The 18,365-nt window shown below is 39.2% G+C and overlaps 2 protein-coding genes across 2 annotated transcripts; both read left to right on the top strand.

Moving 5' to 3' along the window:
- The first annotated feature begins 4,219 nt into the window (after positions 1-4,219).
- On the top strand, positions 4,220-10,574 carry cyp27b1 (cytochrome P450, family 27, subfamily B, polypeptide 1). Its single transcript, XM_074671565.1, has 9 exons — positions 4,220-4,833; positions 5,412-5,602; positions 5,997-6,187; positions 7,005-7,205; positions 7,999-8,162; positions 8,253-8,419; positions 8,519-8,600; positions 8,735-8,932; positions 9,387-10,574. Exons 1-9 carry the CDS (start codon positions 4,597-4,599, stop codon positions 9,498-9,500), a joined length of 1,545 nt encoding a protein of 514 aa, XP_074527666.1. The 5' UTR covers positions 4,220-4,596; the 3' UTR covers positions 9,501-10,574.
- Positions 10,575-11,180: 606 nt separating this feature from the next.
- On the top strand, positions 11,181-17,130 carry mcrs1 (microspherule protein 1). The gene is made up of 14 exons (XM_074672095.1): positions 11,181-11,369; positions 12,237-12,391; positions 12,530-12,668; positions 12,764-12,928; positions 13,025-13,134; positions 13,231-13,339; positions 13,537-13,675; positions 14,252-14,327; positions 14,416-14,444; positions 14,621-14,713; positions 14,806-14,888; positions 15,022-15,109; positions 16,467-16,594; positions 16,698-17,130. Exons 2-14 carry the CDS (start codon positions 12,237-12,239, stop codon positions 16,782-16,784), a joined length of 1,401 nt encoding a protein of 466 aa, XP_074528196.1. The 5' UTR covers positions 11,181-11,369; the 3' UTR covers positions 16,785-17,130.
- Positions 17,131-18,365: the final 1,235 nt, after the last annotated feature.

Raw genomic sequence — 18,365 nt, 5'->3', positions numbered from 1 at the left:
CTTTGTTTTCATTTGTTTTTACTGTGTATTGTGAAGCACTGTGTTTCTTGTATTGAAAAGAGCTAAACAAATTAAGTATTACTATAATAATAATAATAATAATAATAATAATAATGATAATGATAATAAGGATACAGTGATCATTCGTTCCTAAGGCTGTGCTGAGATTCAGCAATACCAAAACAGAGCATTCACAAACATCAGAGGACATCATAGTATCATTTGCTGTTTCAGGAAATGGTTGCAATCATTATTGGAAAAGAATTTGGGTTGTGTTTGTTGGAGGAGATTAGGTTGGAGAAATATGAAGCTTTCGCCTTCTTGGCAATTGTGTTAAACTCCAGGATGAGTGACTTGTTTCTAAAAGAAAAGCTTATCTTCACTTACACGTTCCCAACTTAAGTTCCTGACAAGAATTTGTACAAGGGAACTTTTTCTATGGATTCGCTTACAGATGTGAAAATGCCAAAACCACCGAGCAAATGTGACCAAGCTTCTGAGAAGACCATTAACTTAGTTTTTTGAGTGTTTAAACCCAATTTTAAGTTCAGTAACCAAACTTGTGATAACTGAAATGCTGCCTGAAGTTCCTGCACTGCCCCTACTATGGAGAGAGCATGGGTGTAAATAACTGTATCATCAACATATAACTGTATTTTTGTGTGAAAGTCTTTACCCAGATCTTCATGAAGATAGGAAACAAAATAGGCCCCAAAATCGATCCCTGGGGGACACCTTCAGTTAGTTTAAGAAATTCAACTTTGTGGCCTTCTGCAGAGACACACTGATTACAATCTGTAAAATAATTTTGTAACCAGTAAATGCAAAGTAGTAGTAATTGTGCATTTGGTTGAGTGTATGCCACTTAACAGTGGCATGCAAACTTGACCCATAGCAGGGAAAACATTGTCAACCAAATCTTTGAATAAATAAGTAAAGTGGTTTTCTTTTTTGTTAAGCAGAATTTTCTACAAAGTATGATTTATAACCCATTCATAACACCTTAAAACATGCTGGTCGGGACTTTACAAGTTAAAGTACTTAGCTGACAGGACTTGAAAGGCAAAACACACACAGCACTTATTTAATGCATCTTTGGGTGACTGTGTAGCAAACATAGTCATTCAAACACCATAGAGAGCTTTGCATAATTACACCATCCTCATCAGCCTGCTGAGTGAGGGAAAACACACTCGCTCAATCATCTGCACCACATACACACCTGTGTGTGTGTGTGTGTGTGTGTGTGTGTGTGTGTGTGTGTGTGTGTGTGAGTGTGTGTGTGTGTGTGTGTGTGTGTGTGTGTGTGTGTGTGTGTGTGTGTGTGTGTGAGAGAGAGAGAGAGAGAGAGAGAGAGAGAGAGTGAGAGTGTGTGAGCGCGCACATATATGTAAAGGCACTGTGATACCACCCAGACAGGCAGACTGTAGCCATGAACTTTAACACACTAGTCTGGGAATATAGCTGCCTCCCTTCTGGGCACTGGGCCAACACAATAATGGGAAATACCTCTCAGGCTATCCCTGCTGTACTGTATAGCATGATCTACAACTGGGCCACATCAGTTCGCACCGCACCACAGCACAAAGAAGTCATTCTTTCACAGGATTTCTTATTATGTTTTTCATAATCAATATTAATCCCTTGTTACTCAGGACAGATTAATTTAAAAAAAATGTCTGGTTTATGGAGAGAGTTTAATTTGTGCTAGCTTCTTGTGTGGTCTTTTAATTACCAGCCTGTTGAACAAGGAGCTAAAGATGAGCATCTCTGCCAAGAAATCTTTAAAGAAATTCAAATGTTTGTGAAAACTAAGAGGATAAAGACACAATACAATTTCAAATTTTGGATTTCATGGCAGACTGATGTACAATCTTTATACAGACAGATGATACAATTTTTCCTTTTAGCATTTCACCAAAGTGTTTGTTTGGATTTGTTTTGAATAGACCCATATGACACTGATGACCTTGTTTGAAAGTTGTTATATATGTCTCTGTAAATGTCAGAGTTCATTGTTTATCTCTCACCCTTGAAGATAACTGTCTTTCTTTAACTCAGGAAGTCGCGTGTATTTGTCTCGTGTATAGACGCATTTTTGACCTGGCAGGTTTGATCTTTGCACCATGATGCTCATTACTCATCACATCACATCACCATAGCTTGTTTTCTGCAGCACAAGTCTTTTTCACATGTTCAGGTCAAGTACTGTAAATAGTGAGTTCAAATATAGTGATTTCTTGTGGTGCTTCGAAACCGTCTTCCTTTCTAACCTCATTCACCCTGGAGGTGAACAGGGTTTGTGGTGAGTTTGATCTACGGTTCATTTTGGTCGACTTTACTGTCCACGATCATCATTGTGCAACCTAATCTGACTTTGTTATGTCACAGTCTTAATGCTGCTTTTCATCTTAGTCATGCTTTTCTCAAAGGTTCAGTTTTTCTTTTGCACTAGCTTTAGTCTGAAACAGACTTCTCAGTACCAACTTAGCTGACATGCTCTGTGTGAACACTTAACTATCTGTGTTTCATTACTAACATCACCTTGAGAGATGTTTGACTTTTTTGAGGCGAGACTGGATCGAAACACGTGATTTAGCAGGTCTTATGGATGAAACTAACTCCTCCCACCACACCAAGCTAAATAAATCATACTTACTTTGCCTGACAAAACAATAAAGGTCAAAGCTTTCTCCACTAGATCTCATCAAAACCACTGGAAAATGAAACCAAAATGTCATGTCTCAGAAAAAAAAAGTGACTCGTAAACCCAGAAGCAGGCTGGCTATTGACAGGATTTCACTGAAGAGCAGTCTCTCAGAGTTTTACTCAGCATATTTTAACATTTTGTAGTTCTGGCTTGTCAATCACAAGGGAGCAGGTCTTTAGTGCTGCAAATCTACATCACACTCCTGCATAAATAAAGGATTATACCCTTGATTAGTTGTCTGGAAATCATGGTCATGTCTGTGATTTCTATAGTTTTATGTATATTGAACTAGTGATTATTTTAAATACTTTTTTTAATCACAAGGTCAGTTTCTTTTTTTTCTTTCTTTCTTTCTTTCTTTCTTTCTTTCTTTCTTTGATACAGCCAAGAGAATTACAGCCAACACAATTAATTATGGTTTATTTATTTCACCACAAATCACCAGGCCAAAAGTTACACACAGCTTTCAGTTACACACGGTGAGCAGTGTTAACCAGAACAGGTTTATTATATATGCTGCTGCTGGTACTGTTTTTGCTTCATTTTAGCTTCTGAAGCATTGTGGGTTTACATCTATGAATTGACCATATTGCAATCAGTTTAAGAAAATATTTTAATATTATAGGGGAGCAGCATAACCTTGAACAAATTTTCAGTTCTTCGATGTCAAGCCCACAGCTAACTGAATTAGATCCTCAAATAACCACTTTTTGAGAACAAATAGGGAATTAATGTTGATTTGGAAGTTGGTTTGAATCAAGAATTGATTGAGGATTTGGTTTCAAGAATTTAAGCCATTTTCAGTTGTAATTATTAAAAGATTCAGATCCTGATGTAACCTTTGGGGTTTTTGCATATCTATTTTTAGAGTTACAAAGTAATTTTGCTTTGTTAGGTCCTGTCGATCAATATGTCAGCAGATTCTTTTTCTTGTAGATAGGGCTTTAGATAAGTCTGTGTACTTTAACAGTTAAACAAAACCCACTTTCTCATGAGACTTAACTATTCCACAGATGTATCAACAGCTAGCTCTCTGTTTCACTGGATTGTCAAATGTTTCAAGAAAGTGCATATCAAAAGCAAGAGTAAGTGTCAAAACAGATTCTAAGTACAACCCTGGGGTTGTTACTTCACAGTCCACACACATGGTGCTCTGCAAAATCCACTTCAAATGAAATCAGGTCAGGATTTTCTCCCTCACTAGGAAACCTACCCAGTCAGCAAAAGAACTGGTGGGTAAACAAAGCACCAGCAAGCTTGACAAAGACAACGGCTGTCCTCATCTATTTCTCCAAGCAAAGCTTGAAATAATGTCTCTGTTAATACAAGCCCTTAAAAAACAACCACCCCATTCATAATAAGTATGTTAGTGATCCTTTCCTAAATGGTCATTTGTGGCACTTTTTTGGTTGTTTATTCAGCTGTCTGCCTGAGTTTTGACTGGCCTACATTCATGGGATCTATAACAACATTGGCCTTGAGGGTAAGTGATCCCTTGAGCACACAAGGCACCATTTCCTCAAGTGTGTTATCACTTGCACTGTCTGCAGAGCTATCAGGGAGCAAAGTGCTGCACACAGAGCAAAGATAAGCCTTTAGAGCAGAAGAAAAGTCGTGTATTATTTATTCAGGATCTCCACGTGTTCTGTGCTATCGGGGATGGTCTAGACTCAGCCCTCTGATTGGACACACCTTACTCTGAACTCACGCCCTCCACAGTCTCCATCTATGATGGGCGGGGTCTACGCTGCATTATCACCCGTGATTGGCTCAGGATAAGAAAATTTACAGCTTTATCTCCGCGGGTTCGAGGAGCAGGTCGTGAGCGTTATAAATACAGCTTCCAAACCGGGTGAAGAAAATGAGCCGCAGCCGGCCAGCACTTCATGATCATCACGTTAAGGAGGATGCTGCAACAAGCTCTCAGAGTGTCCGGCCGGAGCGCCTTTCCTCTGGTCAAGTGGATGGAGAGGTGGGCTGAGGGTGCTTCAGCCGGTCCGGAGGGGGCGACTACGAAGGGGCAGGCGGCGAAGACGCTGCAGGATATGCCCGGACCGTCGATGGGCAGCTTCGCCTGGGACCTATTCGTCAAACGGGGGCTGTCACGGCTGCACGAGCTGCAGGTAAACAAAGAGACGAAACTCCACAGGAATTATTATAGAGAAGAGACAGAACTTGGTAACTTTAGCACAAAACTATTGATGCTCTGTAGTTCAAAGATGACAGAGTGAAGCGCTTGGATACTAAAATGACACCAAGCAGAGGCGAAAATCTCAATAGAAAATTATTGAGATAATATGAATTACAACTTCAGGGATATTTTTTGTTTAGCGTCAAATTTCCTCAAACTCACTTTCTGGCTTCGTCCTGTTATGGCAGATGGCGGCTCATGGAATAGTCTGGTTCTGCTCAGAGCCTCTGCCTTTTTAAATGAAGTTGGCCCTCCGCTTGTTGCTGAATGACTGTAAAATATCTGTAAATGATGTTCACTTGTGAAGCCTAGAATCCAGACCTGCTTTTTGCTATTAATACTTTTCAGTTTGTGTTGTATGTATAAGAAAAATCAATTTATACAGGTAAAGTTTCTGTTAAAATAAATACATTCAATAAAAGAGACTTAAAAAAAACGTCTGGTCAGTTTTATGCCTTTGGACAAAAGGAAAGTGTGTCCAAAATAGTAATGTTATTTTCTCTGCTGCAGTTGGAAGGAGTTCGCCGCTATGGACCCATGTGGAAGGCCAGTTTTGGCCCCATCCTTACGGTTCATGTGGCTGACCCAGCGCTCATTGAGCAAGTCCTAAGGCAAGAGGGCCATCACCCCATGCGCTCTGACCTCTCCTCATGGAAAGACTACAGGGAGCTCAGAGGACACCACTATGGACTCCTGACAGCGTGAGTGTCACTTTGTCATCACAGCCTTCCTTCTGTGTGTCCATCGATTGTCAACAGTCTCTGCCTTTTAACATTCAACTGCAATATCGTCACTGAAGAAAAATTATCATAACCTGCTAAATCAAATAAAGATAAAGCATTTTATTCTCTGATTAAAATTTTTGAGTGAAATTTAACCACTAAGAGAGGTAACATGAAGAAGCAGAAATGTGAGGTCTTGCACTGCAGTCTCCGATTCCATAACACTGAGAAGGCTCAAAAGACTTTAAATTATGTATGTCCCATCTGTGTATGACATTTGGTGTTATGTTGTTTGAATTAAGTTAAGTGGAAAACCTTGAAGAAGCACAACTGATGTTACTTTAACACAAGTTTTTATTTCTTTTTATTTTAGCGAAGGGCAGGAATGGCAGACTGTGAGAAGTCTCCTGGGGAAACACATGCTGCGGCCGAAGGCGGTGGAAGCATATGATGAGACCTTAAACAGCGTGGTCAGTGACCTCATCAGAAAACTGAGGCTTCGCAGGAGTTCTGAAAACCTCGTCACTGACATCACCAGCGAGTTCTACCGCTTTGGCCTGGAGGGTAAGATTTCATGTGAAGACTTAAGAGTGGTCATGACATGCGTCACCGCAGGTTGTACCTAATCATGTAAACATTGTTAATTAGGCCACATGTAGAAAGAAATGCAATGTGATAATGGTGACAGTTTGAATATAACATGTCTGTCAAAGTACGACATATCCAAATATATTGTCATCATATATAGTGGGCAAATAACCTTTACCTCACCTTTTTGTGAGGTAAAGATGTGTGGTGTATGTAACGCAGGTTGTTAAGGAGCCTCTTTTAAAGACCTGCTTACAAGCAAACTAACTGAGGATGCACAGTCAAGTAGAAAACAGAACAAGTGTGTCTTGCAACAATGCCTCCACAGTTTAACTCAGAGGAAGAGGAAGAAAAATCTTCATTCATTCATTCTTCTATATAGTCCCAGACTAAACACAGTTTCAATCCAGTGACTTTGTGGTCACATGCAGAGAGTTAAAACATTACCTTTACCTCCGTAGCTGAATGGAGACTATGCTGTTACTTTAGACTGACACGTGTGTTGCTATTAAACACCTACCTTACAGTGAACAAACTAGAAGGAGAAAAACTTGACTTATGATTTAGCACAAGTTGTTAAAAAACTACATTTTGCATTTATCGAACAAATTTAAGCACAAGTAGCCATGTAACACAAAAAGGTGTTATCACCATTGGTTTTAGGATGTTTTTCCAGGGGTTTAATTTCCTTCACTAAAAGCTTTTAGCACCCAAACAGAAGTCTGAGATGTGCTCATTTCTGTCAAACATTATGCTATGTGCTCCTCACATCTCATACTTTATTTTTTGACAGGTATTTCCTCTGTGTTATTCGAATCAAGAATCGGTTGCTTGGATGAAGTCATCCCAGAAGAGACGGAGCGTTTCATCCAGTCGATCAACACCATGTTTGTGATGACACTTCTCACCATGGCCATGCCCAGCTGGCTGCGACAGCTGTTTCCTAAACCCTGGAACACCTTCTGTCAGTGCTGGGACTTCATGTTTGACTTTGGTAGGTCATGTCTACCTTTCACGTTTCAGCTTGGTTTGAACATTAAAACATAAGAAACTGAGGGGATTTGAAAATTGTAGACTGGTAATTGTATTTTATAAGCACACTTAAAAAACTAACAGATAAGAAGATATGATGAAAAATGGACAAACAAAATCTCAGATTTACATTGGAAATGCTCCAACTGAACCTACAAGCAAACTTCAGTTTTTACATGAGCTGGAGACAGAGTACACAAGCTGGCCCTTCATTTGGAATTGGAACTTAAATAGACATGGGGATTGAACATACTGTATGCCCTCCATACTTCATGTAATTATTTTTAATCTCAACCTCACTTCTCATAGGCTTCTGCTGGTTTCCACTCAGCACTGGTTTATCGTTGCACTCACTCTTGCAGTACATAAAGACTTATCCTGATCCCAGACGTCAATATCGAACATGTTTAAAATAATCATTCTGGTGCAAACTGGAACAGGACTCAGGAGATTACAGTCTTTAACCCTCACGCACTACAAGCTCATCAGCAAACAAGAAGTCATGAGGATTAAACCAAGGTTAATATCGACCTAGAAGTCGAGTTCTTTGACCCCAACTTAAGGACACAGACTGGAAATGTCCTAGAACATGTGTTTCTTTTGACTGGATATATAATGCATGATTTGAGACATTTACTAAGATGAATAATTTGATGCCAAACCATTGAAAAGACAAACACCAAAAGCTCTGCACTTTCTGCTTTGTGTAAGTATCTGTAATGGGTCCTAACATCCTTTAACTTCTGTACCACCAGCAAAAGGTCACATTGATCAGCGTCTGACAGCTGAGGCTGAGAAGGTCGCCCGCGGAGAAAAAGTGGAGGGCCGCTATCTCACCTACTTCCTGTCTCAGACCGGGCTGCCGATGAAGACCGTCTACAGCAACGTCACAGAGCTGCTCCTTGCAGGAGTAGACACGGTAATTCTTCATCTTTGACCACAGCCCCTTTTATTCTGGAAGCTGCTTCTGCAGATTTAGCAATCTTTGTGTGTATTTTTGCCTCCCCAGATCTCCAGCACCATGTCCTGGTCCTTATATGAGCTGTCACAGCACCCTGAGGTGCAGGCCTCGCTCCGGGAAGAGGTGTTGAGTGTGCTGGGAGGTCGAAGAATACCAGTGGCAGCAGATGTAGCCCGCATGCCACTTCTGAAAGCCACAGTGAAAGAAGTGTTGAGGTATTGAACATCTAGCTGATGGTTAGATAAAAAATTTAGTTATCGAGTTTTTTATGTGCAGGTTTAGCTTTTTTCTCACCATGAAACGTTTGATTACAGGTTGTACCCGGTAATTCCTGCCAATGCAAGAGTCATAACAGACAGAGACATTGAGGTTGGAGGATACCAAATACCTAAAAATGTGAGCATTTTAAGGAAATTCAACCACTTTAAGACTGGGGACATTGAAGATAAATGCTACATCGAGCAGGGCTCAATGTGAGCATTTAGTTTTTATTTCTGACTCTCCATCTGATCATTTAAATCTCTTTCTAGACTCTCATTACTCTGTGCCATTTTGCTACATCTCGGGATCCTGCGGTCTTTCCGAATCCAGATGAATTCCAGCCTCATCGATGGCTGAACAAAGACCAGACTCACCACCCGTATGCCTCCGTGCCTTTCGGGGTGGGGAAACGCAGCTGCATAGGTCGACGTATCGCTGAGCTGGAGCTGTATCTTGCTCTTTCAAGGGTGAGTCAGTTGGGTTCTGTGAATCCTTGGTAACTAATGTGTTTTTTCTATGTGTGAGTTGTTGCCATTTTAAAATATCAGGACCAAGGTCTGTTGTAATCCAGGATGAGTCAACACTTTGAATGAACAAAGGAGAGAGCATTAAATGAGTAACGTCAACAGATTAATTGAATTATGTAACTTATTGTTTTAAATGTTTACCATCAAATCCAGTTTGATTGTGTTTTCCACAAATCCTCTTTACTCATCTCTTCCCGGAATAATGAAAGAAACCTAAAAGAAGGGATTTAATTAAGCAGTTGTGCAAATCCAGTTCCAAATGATTCAGTTTGATTGCTTAATCCAGGGATTTTAGTTAAGAGTCACTTCCCAGCACTTTGCACCTGAGGAAGCAGATTTCTTTTCTCATTCCCTTCTCATATTGACGTGTTTTACCTTTTTCTATTTTCATCAGATCCTCTTAGACTTTGACGTGAAGCCGGATCCTGAGGGGACTTCTGTAAAGCCCATGACACGGACACTTCTAGTTCCTGAAAATGTCATTAGCCTCCAGTTTATTGAACGATGACCCACTCTCCCAAGCCAATCTGTTACAAGAACATAAGCCTCCCAGAAGAAGAGAGCACCAGCAGGCAGAGTTATCGCAGGAATCGTGTGGCTGTTTGCACGGATCATGTTAGAGCTTGGACCTTCAACCTTCCACGGGCCAAGGGGCCAACGCTCCCCATACCTGTCACCTAAAATGCTGAGGCTGATATGTAGATATGGACAAATTTATAGTAAAAGGGGGAGTAACTGTTCACCACAAAGGCTTTCCACCACGAGTGGTGTTACTCCAACTTTTTTTTTTATTCCTGATAAAATCACCATCAAGCACTTATTTGCACTAGAGTCCAGAGCTTACCAGTGAAAATTCCTTAGTACATCTGTACAGACAATCTTCAGACCTTAATATGACCCTTTCAATGTTGTATTTTATGACATTTGTAGCATTATATGGAGCTAATGTTTCATTAAATATGTTAACCTCTCTCTTTAAAGCTGATAAATTACTGATCCTCTGAACTCGTCTCTTACCTATGTAAGGAATTTTCCTTTTATTTGTAATGTGTAAATAATTCACTTTACAAGCATTTCTGTTATAGGTTTTTCCCCAGTATGCTAAGAGCACATGACATGTATCTGTAAGTAGTTAACTCAGAGTATTAGGAGACTCTAAGATTGGAGCATGGGCGTACAGTTTCTGAATTCTCCAGATCACACTGAGCCACAATGAGAGACAAATATTGAGAATATCAATCAAAGCGTATTTCGAGGTGCTTATGGGGAGGACTGTTTACTGATTTGTACTTTTGTATGAAAAGGCAGCTGTTGAAATTATTCCAGTGTAGGAATGCTTTTAATATCTTAATCTGTCTGTGTTTTTTTTTTTATGTAAATGTGTGACACAATCCAACTGTGCAGCACAATGCAAACTTATCTTTTTTTATTAACACAACTAAACCAACTCTAGTGATATACCATGGATGTACTATTTATTATAATTTAACATGCTTTAAAACTGTTACTGTAAATGTCATTAAAACAATTTAAGAGGAGATTTTCCTTGTTCTTTGTTGATTTTGTATTAGTAGTATCACGTTTTCTATATGTGACGCCCTATGTATGCTAAAGAAATAAACCCTTTCACAATTATGCATTTGCTACTGGATTTGATGTTTCTAATTGCATCAGATTAGATCTAGCTGTTTGAAACTGGTCAAAGGTTTGAAGTACAGAACCTGCAACCACGTAGGCAGTAATTTCCAAGAAATACAACTCAAAGTATCAACATTCCTGTGCAGCATGTCCATGAGGCATATGCAAGCATTAGTGCAGAAGCCAAAGATTGATCACTATGACTGTTTTGCTCCAAAACCCTGCTCAATGCACACACCTTTTTTTCAATCAGGTACACAAAAAAGTCTAAAACTTCTTTAAAAAAATCAAAAAGAAAAGAGTGAAGTGAAACAACATAAGGTCAATGTCTTTACTTTTGGAAAATGGCAAAATCCAGATAACAGGGCAGCCCTCCTAGAGAGATGCTGTAGGGAATGGATGAATAAGAATTTGTTCTGTGGTTAAATCAAACTAACATTCTCAATGTCTTAAACATTAAATTCAGATAACAAAAAAATGTGTATGCGTAGCAATTTCCAACTAACAGAACACAACCAGACTCCTGTCCAGGAGGCGGCAGCATTGTGCCGCAACGTTGTTTTGCCGACTGTCACAGGAAGAAAACCATTTAGCAGAGCAGCTAATGCTAACAGAGTTGCGATGAATCCGTGTAGCAAGTGAGCCGTGAAGCTTATGAGATATTAATAAAACACATAACTGACTACACACACAGCAGTTGAAGGATTTAATAACAAAACTGGGAAAATAGCGAGAAAAGGTGAGGCTTTAGTCGGTAAAGCTAATTGTGCTAGCTCGCTAATGAACTAACAACAGTCCTCGTAAGAACCATAGAACGTTGTGTAAGCTAAGCTAATGCTAGGTAGCCAGTATTATTTTGGTCATATTATGATTGTTGACGTTAGAAGCTGTTGCAAAATACTGTCTTTGTTTAATATACGTATAACCATGGCTTTCAATTACACACAGTCTAATGTATTCGAAGAAAATAAAAACGAGTTATTCGGCTAACGGTGCCTGTAAACAAAGACGTTACTTAATTCGTTTGCATGTTCAGTCCACTGGCTTCGGTGAATAAACACACTCACTGCTGATGGTCTCATACATGGAAGCTTAGAGTCACATACAGAAGAAATCCATAAGTAAATCGGAGGTCTATAAGATTTTGACTTTACGTTTCCAGTTTGCTAACATTACACTGGAATTACACTAAGGTCTGGGTAGTTGCCGAAAAAATGGCATGAGAACTTATGAACTGGGAAACACAAACCACTATATCGTCAGATGATTAAGCCAGAGCAGAGTAAAGCTTAAATGCCGCTTTTGGGCAAGTTGCTTTACAGGCAATATGCAGATCATACAAATATTACCCCTTAAAAGATGCATGTCGAAGTGAAAGGCTTAATTTTACCCTGAAGTCGTATTTTTCTTATAATTAATACAACTTGACCACACTTTACTTGGATTCTCTTTAATGCGTAGAAACTTTAACAAACCTTTATTTTTGTGAGAAGTTTATTTTATGAGTCAAAAAAATGAGTTTCATCATGTATCAGGTCTGCAACTCTGGAATCAAAAGTCTCTCTAAATTTGTCTTTTTGTGGCGTTTCATGTTGTGACTGAATAGATGCAGGCAGGTGACTCCATAGTGGGTGCACCGATGGCAGCAGCTGGTACACAGAGTCGGTCAGAGGATGAGGAGTCACTAGGGGTAAAAGATGTGAAAAGGACAGCAGTACAAGCCTTTGGCAGTGGGGTTCCCAAACGAAGAAGTTCCTCAAGGTTTGATTTGTCCCTTGCTATATTGCAGTAAACCAAGATCTACGGTACTTAACACAGAGAAAAAAGTGTTAACCTTTTTTGGAAGTTTTCCAGATATTACAGAGTTGCCAACTGTGCTCTGTTCAAAATTATCCACAGGTCAATAAAGAGGAGGAAGTTTGATGATGAGCTGGTGGAGAGCAGTCTTGTGAAGTCATCCAGCAGGGTCAAAGGCCCTCCTGTTATAGAGCCTGTCCGTTGCTCAGGTAGTGAACCTTCATCTAGTGAGAAAAAAAAGGTATTTACAAGATTAATACAGGATTTCTTTTTTTTTTTTGCAAGCTGCTATGAAGTTAAATGGATGATAACTGTCCCTCGTTTTAAATCCCTCAGGTGACAAAGTCTGGTTCAGCTCTCACACCACCCCTCACTATGGTAATGAACCCTGCACCCATCACTAAACGAATGAAGAAAAGCAAGCAGCCTCTACATATAACGAAAGACTTGGGACGATGGAAACCAACGGATGACCTGTTACTAATAAATGCTGTGTTGCAGGTGAACAAAAAAGTTACCTCATCAGAAGGATGCTGTTAGGAGTTATGGGACCAATCTGTTTTACATGATGTTTTACATTCTGATGTGTTTCTCCAGACCACAGACCTCACCTCTGTTCACCTGGGTGTCAAGTTCAGCTGTCGTTTCACGTTGCGGGAAATCAAAGAGAGGTGGTACGCTCTCCTCTATGATCCTGTCATCTCAAAGTAAGGAACTCAGTCAGCAGCCGTTTCAACTTCACCACCTCTGTATATTAGATTGAGAAGATATTTGAATCCTCTTTTTGTTACATCTCCATGTAGACTTGCATGGCAGGCAATGCGGCAGCTTCATCCAGAAGCCATCGCAGTGATTCAAAGCAAAGCTCTGTTCAGTCAGGCTGAGGAGTCACTGCTGGCTAAGATTGGATCGGTAAGTAAATTTCTCTTGTCTTTTTTTATTATTGTGACAAAACTTGACATTTGATATGATAGCATGTGGTTCACTAATTCAATTCATTTTTGTCTTATTATGACTTTTTTTTTCTAGGACACTATTAAATTAAATACATTTATAACCCTGAAAAATGTATTCAAAAGGTTTTTTGTGCTTCACATGTCACTGAATAGACTAGTCAGCCCAAACTGGACGTGTTTCAAGACCTTCTGAACAAACACCCTGATGTCTTTCACCCGTCTCGCACCCCTAAGAGTCTGCTGGTTCACTGGCAGCTGCTAAAGCAATACTACCTACTGGATGATCAGAGTGGTGAGTTAAACTGAACCAGAAGTTAGTGCTTTAACATGAAAAATAATTTATGTTAAGATTACTGTGCTGGTCAGGAGACTGTTTTTATGAAGCTGGTGACAGACAGGATGGAAATTAATTCTGCAGTGCTGGGCTTTAACCCTGACTGGCTGCAGGTTTTGACAGTGGAGTAGCAGATAGTGTTAGTGACATAGTACAGGTTGGCCCCGGTTTGCTCCAGGGTTTCTTGAGTGGTAGATTGTAGACATGAGAACCTCCTCTGCAGAATTGTTGATAAACTGCATATTGTCATAGTGATCAAAAGTAGCAGCAGTGTACCAGAGGGTGAAAAGGAGGTGACGATAAACTCAGTAATGACAATTTAATAGTTTCCGATCAGTGTCATTTACTGGTAGAAATTTCACTACTGCTCCCAATGTATTTTTAAACATTTGGTAATTAGAAATAATTAGTCAAAGAGTCATCTACAATAAAAATTTAAGTGTTAAAGGGGTCAGATTTTACTTGGTAATAGAGCTATCACTGAGACTGATGTGTTATGTGTTAATCACCATCTTTGTTACTATTGTGTTACAGTTCAGCCTCTCCCTAAAGGTGACCAGGTCCTCAACTTCTCTGATGCTGAGCAGATGGTCGACGATGTTAAATTAAAGTAGGCCACTCATCTATTTTGCAGCAGTTTCATTTTTTCTCTAAGCACTGTGTCTGTGAATTTTAAAGCTTTGTTTCGTTTCACACAGGGAGAGCAGAGATGAGGTCCTGGAACATGGTGAGAAACTGGCATAGGCTTGTTAAAGATAAAGCTCATTACTAATGAATGACTTGCTTTTAAATTCATAAATGAATATTTTCTTACCACAAAAAAGTTCTTGTTGTTATTCTTAGGATGCTTTTGCAGCAGTTAGATTAATGTCCTTTCAAGAAATTTACCTCTTTCCTTTTCAGAGCTGATGATTTCAGACCGTCATCAGAAAAGGGAGATACGGCAGCTAGAGCAGGAGTTGCCTCGTTGGCAGGTCCTTGTTGACAGTATAACAGGTAGGTCATAACTCTTTGATCAGAGGCAGGGTGATTTTATGGATGTATCCGGTCTGAGATTGATTGCTTGTGTATATGTGGTGTATCACCAGGGATGAGCATGCCTGACTTCGACAACCAGACACTGGCAGCTCTACGAGGAAGAATGGTACGCTATCTCATGAGGTCAAGAGAGGTGAGTAATTTTTAAGAAACTGGAAGGAAGCAGTGCTGTGAGATGTTCTTGGGGGGAAAAAATGGGAGAATCAGTCATCTTTGAAGAATTTTCACTGAATATGCTTATCATGTTTTCATTCATGGTCATGCAGATCACTTTGGGCAGAGCCACCAAGGACAAGCCTATTGATGTAGATCTTTCGCTGGAGGGACCTGCCTGGAAAATATCAAGAAAACAGGGTGAGTTTTCTCAGATAACTTCCTGCTGTGATGGCATGTGCAGAACAATATTGTTAACCCATGACATTTTAATAAGAGTAGCTTGGTAAATGGAAAGAGAACAATGTAGAATGTTGTGTTCGTCGATGATGAGATTATTGAGCTGAAGGGATCTCCAGATTCATTGCATTTTGTGCATTACAGTGTCCCTATCACTTCCATCATATTTATTGGCAAAGAACATAGAGAGTGTGACATTTAAATGATCAGCCATGTATTTTTACCCCTCAAGAACCTTTTGGAAACTCTAAAGCCTTAAATGTTTTTTTCTTGGCCTTTGGACCTTAGTTACTATATTTTTTGGTGCACCGTAGCTTTTAAACTTTGAAATTGTTATGTAGTAACTAGGTTAAATCTATACAGCATTCTTGTCAGGGTAAAATATAGATCTAGTGCACTTTCTTTCTCCACATAGATAACAGATACAATGGTGCTCAGGCTTCAAGCAGTCAAGACCAAAAGAAATCTATTCGTTTTATGGATTGGAAGGTTTTCACAGCACTTCTCACAAAAAAACTGTTTATATGTTTAAAATGTGAAGGCCAGGAACAGCACAAACAAACAACTGATCCAGTATCTTTGAAAATTGAGTAATTCTTACAATCAGCCACCTTGACTTCCAATACTGTTCAAAGTAGCCTATTTACCAACTGTTGCTAAATAATTTGGAAAGTCGCTTTCATGCATATAACATTTTCTTCAAAGTGACAACGTGCTTCACAACTATCTGAAGTAAAAGAAGAAGATAACACAATTTAGGAGTACAGAGCATTGAATAGAAAAAAACTTAAAAGCAGAGTTGAACCCTGATCAGCTGATCCATTAGGGGTTCTTGGGAAGTTCATTGATAAAGATTGAGGCTTGGCTGGGCATTTTTCGATCAATGAAAATAGACAGGAACCCAATGTAGGATCTGATGTATGTCTTCATATTTTCTTGAACCAGTTCTAAGTCTAGACTCAACATTTTTCAGAATTGAAGTTGGTAAAGGGAAGCCTTGGATGAGCCTGTATTGAGGGCCTTACAGAAATCTAAACAGGATGTGACAGAAGCATGAAAAACTGTGCAAGTGATTAGAGGACAGAGGATTTGATTTCAGAAAATAGCTTTGGCTAGACAAGGCATCTCAGAGCAACTGTCTGTTCCTGAGTATTCATACAAATTTCTGAACAAAAACAAGGACAACACAGCTCTTTGTGGTTGACTTACAGTTTGTCAAGAAAAAAACTGCTGCAAATGAGATCCTATCTGTTATTATTATATAATTTATTTCTGTTTTATTTCTCTTAATTTCAATCTTCTGTATTATTGTGTACAGGCATTATCAAGCTGAAGAATAATGGAGACTTCTTCATAGCCAATGAGGGCAGGCGACCCATTTACATAGATGGCAGACCAGTCCTGTCAGGAAACAAGTGGAAACTCAACAACAACTCAGTGGTGGAGGTGAGAGCAGACTGACCGTTACTAAAATTTCATCCTCTGGAAATCCTTTATTATCAACCAAAGTGAAGCATGGCGCTAATATATTCTGCATCTCTGTGTTCAGATCGCAGGTCTTCGTTTTGTGTTTCTGATTAACCTGGAACTCATCTCACTAATAAAAGCAGAAGCAGCAAAGATGACACAGCAGTGAGGCTCAGCCCAGCAAGAGAGGAGTGACAACTAGGATGCACTGGATCCAGTCTGTGCTTCTTTGTTTTATAGTGGATTTTCTCAGAAAGAGCAGGAGTACTGCCACATTTCACACCAACAATGGCCACATTTCTCTGAAATGTGAATCTTTCAGAGACTACAGCTTATTCCTGGAGCTCTATAATAACATGTTTAACTTGTCTGGACATTTTCCATGTTGTAATGTAGACACTCTAATGGTAAAACCTGTTTAGATTTTTTTTTTTTTGCATATTATTGTATTTAAATTCACCAGGAAATCTTTTTCAGGATATTAAACTTGTATACACAGTGTTGTGTTATTTTTTTAGTGTTGAAGACTAAAAGTGTGGGCTGAAAAACAGCAAATCTTGGATCTGGGACAGTGCTTCTTCTCAGTCAAGGTGTACCGAGTAAATGCAAAAACAGAAAATGAGGTTCCTATCTGTCTTTCATATTTCATAATACATGCTTTTTCTTCCATAACATTATTACAGCACTGCATTCTGTCTTCCACATAATAAGCCTGAAGAAAGCAGGAATACTAAGCTCAGTTAAAACCATCGAATTGACCAGAGTGAAAAGGTAAAAATAAATCAAGAATGTGATACAGCAATAGATGAAAAGCTTCACGTAAGAATAAGATGGTTACAATACTTATGAAGTGCCACGCCAACAATGCAACAGTTGCATAAAAGCTTTGTGAGAATACAGAAACCAGTGTAACCATATTGGCAGCCTTTGCACTCCAAATACATAAATCTCAGATTTTTTTTAACTTCATTTTAATGCTCCTGCAGTTTTAAAGGTGTCCAACAGATGGCACTATATGACAGAGAAAATAAAAAGGTTTATTCGGGAACATCTCATACATAGTCTCAGTAAATGACAGTTTCCTACAAGCACAATCATAATTGAAGCCATTAGATGGTCTGCCCAGCCTGCTCAGACTTGACCCCAGGTAATTTTGTAAAATACAACCCAGATTTTTATTTTATTTAATTTTTTGAAATCTTCTCATCAGCTGAAATACTGAGGAATAATCCAAAACATGTTAACCAAATGGATCAAATTACATAAGAAATACCAAAATGTGTTCCCAAACAGTAAAACATAAATTAGTTTGAGATTATTATAAAATAGTGTCAGAAGGGAAATGAATATCTTTCTCTTAAACAGAATGGATCTATTCTTAAATGGCATTAACACCTCAAACACTTTGAAAGACTTTCTTTCTTAACCTAACATCTATTTAAGCAGCTACTAGGCTGTTGGCTCTTTTCCCATGAAAATGTCAGACAGGTCTGCCTCTCACCTTCAGAGTTCATTTAGGTGTATGGGGCAACAAAGACTCTGGAGGAAGCAAAGACAAAATCAAAATATCTCAGAATGAAGCATTATCTGCATACACTGTCAACAGAAATGTGTGTTGTTTTTTGTTAATGGTAACTTGTATAAGAAATTCTTAAAATTTTGAACATGTTGTTATCAAAACACAGACAGTACAGTCCGGTGAATCCATGGTTTCCATATTAACACAAGCCTAACTCGGCATGTGCCACAG

The sequence above is a fragment of the Halichoeres trimaculatus genome, unplaced genomic scaffold (assembly GCF_033239565.1).
Source record: "Halichoeres trimaculatus isolate MK-OKI-2021-1 unplaced genomic scaffold, fHalTri1.1 fHalTri1_scaffold_1, whole genome shotgun sequence".
Taxonomy (NCBI): Eukaryota; Metazoa; Chordata; class Actinopteri; order Labriformes; family Labridae; genus Halichoeres; species Halichoeres trimaculatus.
This window is presented reverse-complemented; position numbering and strand designations above follow the sequence as displayed.